Here is a 12,039-nt window from a genome sequence, read left to right on the forward strand (position 1 = left end):
CGCAGACTTAATAATCCGTCCCTGGTTAAATAGGCCCAGGTTACCTGGACAGATTATTACGACTGATGTCAGAAAGGGGTTAATAGTGGTTTATCATTTTCATAAAGAGTCCATTACCAGCTCCCTGCTGCTGCTCCTCCGTGTTTTGGCTACAGTAGTGAGGCGAACGCAATCACTCAGGCTCTGATCACGTGCCATGCCCCCTATGGGAAGCACATGCTTCATTCATTCTATGGTACAGATCAGCCATTTCCATCCATCACTTACAGAAATGAAGAGAGTTGGTGGAGTGACCATGACACAACGTCTTCATTAACATGATGTATGTGCAAGGAAATATATGGGAGAACATGGCTCCACACAAAGTGATGACAGCCGATTACTAGTAATCCGTTATTATGTGGCACACCTACTGATGAGGATATTATTTCTTACCTTCATTATCCATTATCTTTTCAAAACAAACACATTATTGTATTAAAAAAAGTTTAATAAATTATAAATATAGATTGCATTATACCATTTAATTTAAAACAAATCATATTTAAAAGAAATTCACAGCCGACCGCTCTCCAAATGTGCTAACACCCTAAGAAAGAAATATGCTCAGTAGTAACTGAATATACGTATTAGGCCCTTTATGCGAGGAGCAAGTAATAGGGATGAGCGAGCATGCTGGGACAAAGTGTTATCCGGCATGCTCGGGTGCTAACCGAGTGACTTCAGCATGCTCAAATAATATGTTGGAGTCTAGCAGCTGTTTGACAACCGCAACGCACGCAGGGATTGACTAACAAACAGGTAATTCATATTAAAACCTATTATTCAAGCAAGTCAGTGTCATTCGGTTAGCACCTAAGCATGCAGGATAACACCTTATCCCAGCACGTTCGCTCATCACTAGAAAGCAATGCATAGTCCCTTTAAAAGCACAGATTCTTCTGTGAATGGCCATTCATCTTTGCCTTCATCGTGCCTGTGCTTCATATGCACAAGACCCCTATATATAGTGTAGATACAGCCAGATATATATCTGGACCGACATGAAACCAGCTCTTGTGCAGTGCCCTCTACTGGTTTGTTCAGATTATTACACGGCGGTCCTGTATGTAAACACTTCCGTCTCATTGGGAGATGCAGTAGTTGGGAACCTTGCTCTGAAGCCTCATCTGCTGATCCCGGCATAGTGTCTAAAGCAATAAAGAGCTTTCATTTATAGGATATACACAGTTGTCCTTTTTTGTGCAAATATTTAACTGTCCTTTCACAATCCTATGATTTTTCCTGTGCCCAGGAAATGTGTAAGGCTATAATTCACACACGTTTATGATTTTAACATCCGTTAAAATTGGACCATGTGTCATATGATTTGTTAATTTCATTTTTTTCCTCATCTGTATTTAACAAACTGAAGCAGGTAGACTGATTTTTTTTTTTTTGTATTTTATCCATTGAAACTTAAAGGGTTTTTTCCCACAACAAAAAGTGCATTTTAATCAACAGGTTTTGGAATATTAATAAGTTCCACAATTGGAAGTCTTAGGCTATGTGCACACGTTCAGGTTTTTTTTTTGCTTTTTTTTCGCGCTAAAAACGCTATAAAAATGCATACATTATGCATTCTATCATTTAGAATGCATTCTGCATGTTTTGTGCACATGGATGCGTTTTTTTCCGCGAAAAAAACGCATCGGGGTAAAAAAATGAGCATGTTCATTCTTTTTGAGGATTTTCTGCATTTTTCCCGCAATTCTATGCATTTGGGAAAAAAAACGCACAAAAAAGGCGTCAATAAACACAAAAAAAAACGCATGCGGATTTCTGGCAGAAATGTCCGGTTTTTGTCAGGAAAATTTCTGCCAGAAATACTGACGTGTGCACACGTCAGGATTTCTGGCAGAAATTTTCCTGACAAAAACCGGACATTTCTGCCAGAAATCCGCATGCGTTTTTTTTTACGCGTTTTTGATGCGTTTTTTCCCAAATGCATAGAATTGCGGGAAAAACGCAGAAAATCTGCAAAAATAATGAACATGCTCATTTTTTTACTGCGATGTGTTTTTTTTGCGGAAAAAAACGCATCCATGTGCACAAAACATGCAGAATGCATTCTAAATGATAGAATGCATAATGTATGCGTTTTTAATGAGTTTTTATAGCGTTTTTAGCGCGAAAAAAACGCAAAAAAACCTGAACGCGTACACATAACCTTAGGGTATGTGCACACGTCCGGATTTTTAGCGTTTTTTTTGCGGAATTTCGCCATAAAAACGCTATAAATCCGCTAAAAAAAACGCTAACATTATGCATCCTATCATTTAGAATGCATTCCGCATTTTTTGTGCATATGTTAGCGTTTTTTTCCGCAAAAAAAAACGCATACCGCAAAAAATCCGGACATGCTCTATCTTTTTGCGGATTTTCTGCGGATTTCCTATCTAAATGGACATTCCGGAAAAATCCGCAAAAATTCCACAAAAAATCTGCGCAAAAACGCGCAAATTCCACGAGAAATCTGCGCGAAAAAAGCACGCGGATTTCTGGCAGAATTCTCCGGATTTTGTCAGGAAAAAACCTGACGTGTGCACATACCCTTAAAAAGAAATTGTTACCATGCTGAGATAATCTTGTAATTGTGCAATGTACAGTGTAATAGCGGTGTCCGACCATGCAGAGCTGCTCCAGTTTATGGTCAGCACATACCACAGCTTCTGGCTAGGTGATGGAAGCATAAGTCACCTATGATAATTGAGTATACAGACGAAACAGAACCCCCCCGGGACTTGCTGCAGTTACTTTTTTCCAGGTAACACATTAGAGATAAGAACACTGCGTGACTTATATGTCACTGACTTAATTTATGATGTCTGCACAAGGCTGATGACATAGCAGAAACATTCACTCCTGTGATAAAACAGGCAGGGAAATGCATTCCCTCACAAAGAAACAGCTGTGAGCCTCTGCTGTTTTATCTGCATTTTCACCATAAAACGTTAGGCCTTCCCCAAGGCTACGAGCAGTCCTATGTGCTAATCATGGACTGGAGTAGCCATTACACAGCAGGGGCATATTTAGAAGATTATCTCCTCAGCACAGGAACATTTTTTTTTATCACATGCAAATGTGGAACTTATTTTTATTCCAAGATCTATTAATTAAAATGAACTTTATTTGTGGAACAACTCCTTTAATGGATCAGTTAAAAACAGATGAACCTCTGCAGCACAAAGTACATGTCTTCTATTTTATAGGGATCCCCATAGACTAATTGCAAGTCCTATTCGGATCAGTTTTGTGGATCAGACATGGTAGAGTCTCATGAATTAGAGACGCCGATATATTTTTAAAAGGAATGTCTGTATGGATCAATGAAACTATGGGTCCATGTGCTGTCAGTTAATAAAAAAGCCAAAAACAAGTACAGATGTATACAATGAATGTGTGATTGCAGCCTAAGACATCAGATGATAAAGGTCTAGAAGTGGACAGTATATGGTGAAGTGTAATGAATTTTTATATTACAGGTATCTTAGTAAAAGCTTCCAGTATAGCAGAAAAACAAACAAATTGCTACAGATCTGGACTTCCGGATCCTTGTATAATGAAGTACATCCTCCTAGAATGCAGATGGGCAGTAATGAAAATAATAGATAACTATAGGTCTAGTGAAGGGCTATATACAACATAAAACCACCCCAAGGGTCCTCGGACTTCTGCACACACCACTGGGTTTTTCCACCTTTCTTTTCAGTTTTGGTGGCAATTTAGAGACCTTCATTTTACCAACACAGTCCTGTTTTTCAAGCCTATTAAGTCTTTCTAACAGACTAACTCATCAGAACTAATGGGGAGGAGGGTTGAAGGTCAAGATCATCCAGCTGATGACAAAATAGAAGAGGAATATGGGATAGACGGCCAAGGCTCTCCGGTTGGGTGGCTGACTGTCTGCTAGAAAGGCAGTGGAGGCTGCAAAAAAAGAAAACAAAAATCTCAGGTTGGAAGGGTTAACATGTTATTTAGTCGTGCGTGTATTAAACATAGGGTGTGAGCAAGTCAGAAAGCAGCATTAAAAGACAACGTATGAATCCTAGGATGACATTTCATGTTTTCTACAACTTGCTAGTCAGCTTTGCCGTGTAGACTAGGACATGGTCAGCAGGAGGCTAACCGCTCTGGTGTTCATCTGGATGCCTATAAAGAGGTAGGATATCCATACTATACACCGTTTGGTTCCTCGGGAAGGTGCTCTACTCCATCACTACCTGGACACTGCAATAGTCAGCGAGATTTCTCTCACTAGGACTTCTCATGAAGCACCCACCCTGCAGCCCTGTCTATACATAGGGGGCTTCCTGCATGACAGCCACTACGAAAGGTGTATAAAAAAAAAAAATAATAATATCAACTACTACAGCAATAGCCATAAACAAATGACGTATGGAAACATATGGCACGAGATGAAAACTCCTCCACCTGTAGGAGAGGTTAATAATAAATCCCTTCTTTTCTTTAGCCTTTATAGCCCCCATTATGTAGTGAATGCTGCCCATGTACGCCCTGCAATAACCTCATTACAGAGTACTCCCCGGCATGGCCAAGCCGAGGGGTCTAAGGCACTGACACGGACCTATGTCACAATAGGACATAAGAAAAAAGAGGCAAACTATACGCCACATTAACCCTAACTGTTACCCCAGCTGACCTACTGATTGAAAAGTGACACACGGTGCAGCGCATTTTATAATATAAAATAAGGTGAGGGAGGAAAAAAAAAAAAAAGATATGAAAACTTACCAAAAGTAGACCAAGCAAACATGGCAGCCACTATGACTAGCCGCATGATGAACGCCGTCACGCTCGTACTGGCCAAGAGCAGCAGCCTACATACCAACATGGCCACCGTAAGGGGCAGGATGCAATATCCCAACACACACAGACTCTGGAAGAAAGAACTAAGAGAGACAGGAGACCATACTGTAACTATGTAATAACAATAAGCCCACCTGCCTAATATTGTATAGGTCTCCCTTGTGATATCAGGAGGCCAAGTCTGCATCTCAAACTCGGTTAGGTCCCTCAAGCCAATCAGGAGCCATCTTTGCAGTGTGACGGGCAGTGTCCTGCTGAAAGTGGCTTCCGACATTAGGGCATGCAGATTCCTCCCATTGAATTGTTTTTTTGCACTAACCAATGCCTACCAGGAACACCCCACAAGACCTACCATTTTGGAGATCACCTTGACCCAGTCATGCAGTCATCACAATTTGGATCGGTTACAGAGGTTAGCCACTCTTGGACCATTTTTTTTTTTTTGTTTTTATAAATGCAATTTGGGCTAAAAATTATTTTTTGGATTGGGTTTTATTACAAATCTCTGCTTCCCTCCACATACAGCTTTAATGTCATCTGAAGCCATAAATCAGCTGAGAGGAGCTCAGAGAAAGTCAGATAAAAGGAGCTCCATACTTTCCAGAGCTGCCCACCAGCATCATCGAACAGAAAAGCAGCTCTCCTGTGTGAGGTATATTACTACTGGAGGAGATGATGGACCGCTCTGGTCACTGCTCCCCCACCAGCGGCCATTGTATGGACAGGAGAGCTGGTCCGTGTGTGAGGAGAGTGGCCGTCCTCTGACTGACTCCATTAGCGAGCGAGCTCTGATATTGTAACGAAAGTATGGAGTTGTTCTCTGCAAAAAATATTTTTAGCCCAAAATACATGCATTTCAGTAAAAAAAATAAATAGAATCCAAAAGTGACGGAGCCAATTTTGACTTTACTGACCCGGCCAAATGTGACAAATCTGACCAGTGTCACTTGTGGTAACAACTCTGGAACGCTTCAATGGATCCCACTGAATCGGAGAATGTTTTTTTCGCCACATATCGTACTTCCTGATTGTGATAACAATTATTCGATATGACGAGGTTATTTATGAAAAAAATGAATATTTGGCAAAAATGTTGAAGATTTTGCACATTTCAAACTTAACTTTGGTGCCCTTAAATCGGAGAGTCATGTCACACAATTCACAGATAACATTTCCCACATCAGCACAATTTTGGAAACAATTTTTTTCGGAAGGAAATACTTCGAGATAAAAGGTATATATTTAGAGAATGTATGTAAAGCGCTGTGGAATATGATAGCGCTCTATAAGCAACGCATGATAAATAAAATATTTTAGTGAGAATAAATGTCATTAAAAACAAACAATGGGCAGAATACACGTGATCAGTGATGGAAACCCAGGTGGACAGGGCTGGGAGTACTGCCAGTATAGAAAATGACCAAGGGATTTTTTTTTTTCACATTTGCATAGAAAGTGTAGATATGTGAGGTTTGCGAAAAACCTGAAAGGGACATCCCCATATAGTGTGACGTCCCAACAGCGATCAGTCAGTAAAGTAACGGATCAGCGTGCGTGGTCATATGGGAAGTGGCCAGGGTCAGTTTGTAGATTTTCAGTGGCTGAGCCAAATCATTTCCCATATGTCATACCATGGATAAAATACAGGTTAAGTGTGGCTATAAGGTGCCACCATAGGACAGGCAGTGGAATGGTAATAGTAGATTATTAGTATAACAAAAAGGTGGATACCCGTAGTTGTGGTCGCGGCAGTACACCAGCCAAGTCACCAGTTCAGATCTACAATCTGTCCCAATATTGAAAGGAATTTTGCTATCGCATACAGGTGAGATTTAATTACAAATAGGTGTGATCCATATGTATCTTGTGCTAGTAGCTTAGCATGAAAACCACCGTCTGCATCACTGATTTCTCTGCACTGAGAGAGAAGTGGCCAGAAAAGCACAGACATTTCTCTTACCAAAATAAATAGCAAATGTATTCAATATAAATGAAATATTTGACCTACAAAAATAATGAGATAAACCAAATGCCTCCAATGTGACGTGGCTCGGACACTGCACACTGTAGGTATCAATGATGGGCATTCAGCCTACTTGGAATTATTGAGATGCGGGGTGTTTATATGTGCAGCCTCATCTGGGGGTTTTATGGTGGCACCTTTTCAGCAGATCGCAAAGTCCCATGGAAAGTGATTTTTGCCTTTGATATATCTGCATGCATAAAAATATTAGCAGCCTTTTTCAACTCATGTAAGCACAAGCACTTTAGATTCCTTTAGAGGCATTTTACACAGGCCGTATTAGGCAAGCTGCTGTTTCTCCCCTTTCTTTCTACACCTAAGAATGGGATATGTTCATATCTTGGACTGGAAATTGATGTACATGATCACAGTCTGTGTGTTTAATGGTGTCCCTAGTTCGTAGGGTCCCTCACATTGGTTTTATCTCATTTTTGTATGTCAAACATTTTGTTTATATTGATTCAAATTGCTATTTATTTGGGTAAGAGAAATGTCTTTGTGCTTTTCTGGCCACTTCTCTCTCAGTGCAGAGAAATTAGTGACGCAGACGGGGTTTTCACACACACAGTTGAAACCAGAAGTTTCCATACACTAGATAAAAAGACACATCTGCAATCTGCATGCTTTTCTCAATATCTGACAAGAAATCAGAATAAAGGTACCGTCACATTAAGCGATGCTGCAGCGATATAGACAACGATGCCAATCGCTGCACCGCTGTGCTCTGCTTTACGGCCGGCGCTGACACAGTGCAGGGAAGCTGACGCCGGGAGACGCGGCAGACACCGAAATGTAAGTATGTAGTGGGTTTTTTTTTTGTTTTTTTTTACATTTACAATGGTAACCAGGGTAAATATCGGGTTACTAAGCGCGGCCCTGCGCTTAGTAACCCGATGTTTACCCTGGTTACAAGTGAACACATCGCTGGATCGGTGTCACACACGCCGAGTCAGCAATGTCAGCGGGTGATCCAGCGGCGAAATAAAGTTCTGGCCTTCTAGCTCCGACCAGCGATGTCACAGCAGGATCCTGTTCGCTGCTGCGTGTCAAACACAACGATATCGCTATCCAGGACGCTGCAACGTCACAGATCGCTATCGTTATCGTTCTAAAGTCGCTCAGTGTGAAGGTACCTTTAACCTTTCCCGTTTTAGGTCAACTAGGATTACCATAATTATTTATATTTGCCAAATGCCAGAAGAATGGCATTTGGCCAATGCACTATAGTCCTGAGGTTGCAATCTGTATTATTATTATTACTATTATTATTATGAAGAGGGGGAATAAAATCTTCTTCTTGTTCCTCCACTGGTACTTCCATCTGGACCTGTTTCTGCACTAGGCTTAAAAGTTCTGCCTCCAGGGCTAACTACTCCATGCCAGAACACCTGGGAGATGTTACCCTGCCCTGAATTCCAGTCTCAAGCCTGCCTCTGCTGTCCCAAGGAACCAGGCGCTGGATGATATTTTTTCAAAGGTCGGAATGAAGCAGGAAAGCTTGCCTCTGAAGAAGGGCCTCTAAACATGAAAACTTTATTCTTCAGTTTCTTGTCCTTCCATTTTCCCTGGTCTCTAGGAAGTCTACCCCAGTTGTATCTCCTCTTCCGAAAGGACCTCCTACACACTGGAATAGTTAAGTAAATAAGGCAGCACACTGCAGCGCTAAAACCTGCAAACTTGAAACACGAAATTTGAACTGCATTACTGCACTAGAAATATGATAAATGAGAGCGTTTAGCACATAAAAATGGCCAATTTTATGTGTACCTGGTAGCCCCTTTACGGCATCTCTCTTATACCAGGTCCCACACTTGCCTTACCTCGCTGAGAATAAATGTCTCCATCTGAATGGGTACATGTGAAACCTCTTCCTAGACTAAAATTCTCTCTCTCTGTAGAGGGGTATTGGACCTGCTGTAATTAAAACACCCGAGGCTAGGAGGCGGAGTGCACGATCAGCAGGCTAAAGAATACATTTCAAAAACCTGACCGGCACATCCAAACAGACTAAGTGTGAACAGGTGCTGAACCTAGAGTCGCCAACTCGTATATAGTTAAGTAAATAAGGCAGCACACTGCAGCGCTAAAACCTGCAAACTTGAAACACGAAATTTGAACTGCATTACTGCACTAGAAATATGAAAAATGAGAGCGTTTAGCGCATAAAAATGGCCTATTTTATGTGTACCTGGTAGCCCCTTTACGGCATCTCTCTTATACCAGGTCCCACACTTGCCTTACCTCGTTGAGAATAAACGTCTCGTGCTGATCGTGCACTCCGCCTCCTAGCCTCGGGTGTTTTAATTACAGAAGGTCCAATACCCCTCCACAGAGAGAGAGAATTTTAGTCTAGGAAGAGGTTTCACATGTACCCATTCAGATGGAGACGTTTATTCTCAGCGAGGTAAGGCAAGTGTGGGACCTGGTATAAGAGAGATGCCGTAAAGGGGCTACCAGGTACACATAAAATTGGCCATTTTTATGCGCTAAACGCTCTCATTTTTCATATTTCTAGTGCAGTAATGCAGTTCAAATTTCGTGTTTCAAGTTTGCAGGTTTTAGCGCTGCAGTGTGCTGCCTTATTTACTTAACTATATACGAGTTGGCGACTCTAGGTTCAGCACCTGTTCACACTTAGTCTGTTTGGATGTGCCGGTCAGGTTTTTGAAATGTACACACTGGAATAGACATACTTGGAAATCATTTCTTTTTATCTCTTGCCTTTTCCAAGGTATCGTCCAGAGCTTGTCCAAAGAGATATTCTCCATTGCACGGAATTGAGCACAGTTTAGTCTTGGGTTGAACGTCTCCTGGCCAGGTTTTGAGCCATAGTGCTCTTCGGGCGGCATTAGAGATGCATGCTCATCTGGCCACCAAACTCACTGAATACGCTGAGGCATCTGCTCCTTGCATTAACAGAAGATTGCCCAGAATCATATGTCTGGGGACATGATCTTTAATCTGATCCCGTAGCAGCTGCAACCAAATCATTGATCTGGCCGTACAGGTTGCAGAAACTGTTGACTTTAACACCTCAGCCAATGACCCCCAGGTTTGCTTCAAATATACATCCCCTTTCCCCAAATACTTAAAGGGCAATGAAGACTTCCTGGACAATTTGGCCACTGCCACAGCTATTTAAGGGACTTTATTTCATATGGCCGATTCGTTTTCATCAAAGGAGTATCTTCTTCTAGATGACGAGGGTAGCGGACCTTTTGCCTCTGCTTTTTCCATTCCCTGTCAATGAACATCTGGATCTTCTCATTAATGGGAAACATGAGTCTGTTTTTTCTGTTCCAATCCACCAATCACGATGACTTGGACTGATCTAGGGGTTTTCATATCTAAGACACCCATAGTCGCGCTTATGGCTTTAACGGACTTATCCGTGTCTGCTATGGGAAAAAACAGCCTACCCCCGTATAACTATCAGAGAATGAGGAAGAGAAGCCAGATTCATGTTCAGATATTATAGATTTAACTGAATCAGTCACCTGTCGCCTACATTTTTTCTTCCTTTTACTCCTTTCCTTTTGAATAAGTGACTTAGTGGAATCCTTGATATCTGCCTTAATCACAGATTTTGAAACCATGGCTAAGTTGGGAGATTCTTCACATATAGTAGATTTCTGAATACAACCTGGGCAGAGTCTCTTCTGGAATGTGCTTGGTAACTTATCCCTGCACACTGTGCACTATTTTTGATCTTGGCGCTACACTTCTTTGGCCTTTCCTAGTAAAAATACAAGACGCGCTGACTTAAAAGTCGCCAGCACGCACCGCACATGTGCAGGCCTGGGCAGCAGTGTCTTCGGCACGTCAATCCAGGACGCCCTGTGCAAGCGTAGGCCTGGGACAGCGTGTTGAATATTTTTGAAAAAGAGATCTCCGTCTGCACACCACCCAATCTCTCGGACTGGCTGTGGCGCTTCCAGACCCACCAGTACCAGCGGAAAGTCCCCCAACAGACACCAGCCGGACCTGGGCAAGTCTTCAGTACGGTCCTTCACTCCAGGTTCCCTCAAAAACAGGAAACCAAAACTAATGTGGAGGAGAGGTACCGGCCTTTTATTCAGTAGGTTTTCAGTCATTGATGGAAGCTGTCATCTCCAACAAAGGCTTTTGTACAAAGTGTTAAATAGATCTCTACTTAACTAGAGATCTAGATCAATACTTTCTCCCGGTGTCATTTCTCATTATTAAACAATTTCTGCACATTTATGGATTGAATTCTTTGCCTGTGTAGATTGGATTGGTTATTACAGATATCTGGTGAGATTTTCATGTCAATAACAACTGCAGAAATATTTACTTAGGAAATTGGTGGTGTTTTCAATACTTATTTCACCTGCTGAGTATGTCTATAATATAATAAATATAGATTTAAAAAAAAATATATATATTTTTTTCTCCTTTTTTTGGTCCCCCTAGAGGAGTGGAACCTGTGATGTTTGATTGCTCATGCTATACTGCAATAATACGGAAAACACAAAAAAGCACAGTAAAACCAAAAAATACTCTGTTGCAAAAAAAAAAAAAAATCACAGTAAACAGCAACTGCTATTAAAAAGATGGAAAAACACAGGATATTTGGCTGAAATGTATCATCCAAATACATACATAGTTACATAGTTATTAAGGTTGAAGGAAGACTTTAAGTCCATCTAGTTCAACCCATAGCCTAACCTAACATGCCCTAACATGTTGATCCAGAGGAAGGCAAAAAAAACCCATGTGGCAAACAGTAAGCTCCACATTGGGGAAAAAAATTCCTTCCCGACTCCACATACGGCAATCAGACTAGTTCCCTGGATCAATGCCCTATCAAGGAATCTAGTGTATGTACCCTGTAACATTATACTTTTCCAGAAATGTATCCAGTCCCCTCTTAAATTTAAGTAATGAATCACTCATTACAACATCATACGGCAGAGAGTTCCATAGTCTCACTGCTCTTACAGTAAAGAATCCGCATCTGTTATTATGCTTAAACATTCTTTCCTCCAAATGTAGAGGATGCCCCCTTGTCCCTGTTTCAGGTCTATGATTAAAAAGATCATCAGAAAGGTCTTTGTACTGTCCCCTCATATATTTATACATTAACATAAGATCACCCCTTAGTCTTCGTTTTTCCAAACAAAATA

The 12,039-nt window shown here is 41.2% G+C and overlaps 1 protein-coding gene across 2 annotated transcripts in view; it reads right to left on the bottom strand.

Moving 5' to 3' along the window:
• Positions 1 to 469: 469 nt before the first annotated feature.
• The window catches only part of YIPF6 (Yip1 domain family member 6), a 31,117-nt gene continuing 19,547 nt past the window's right edge, over positions 470 to 12,039 (bottom strand). The window contains exons 6-7 of one of the 2 annotated variants that reach the window (XM_069747340.1): positions 4,795 to 4,952; positions 470 to 3,966 (exon numbers count right to left, since the gene is read on the bottom strand). In XM_069747340.1, the coding sequence (XP_069603441.1) occupies positions 3,842 to 3,966; positions 4,795 to 4,952 (283 nt within the window). In that variant the 3' untranslated portion in view covers positions 470 to 3,841. The remainder of the gene's footprint in view (positions 3,967 to 4,794; positions 4,953 to 12,039) is intronic. The other variant, XR_011318003.1, reaches the window with a different exon arrangement.

This window comes from Ranitomeya imitator, chromosome 2 (assembly GCF_032444005.1).
Source record: "Ranitomeya imitator isolate aRanImi1 chromosome 2, aRanImi1.pri, whole genome shotgun sequence".
NCBI lineage: Eukaryota > Metazoa > Chordata > Amphibia > Anura > Dendrobatidae > Ranitomeya > Ranitomeya imitator.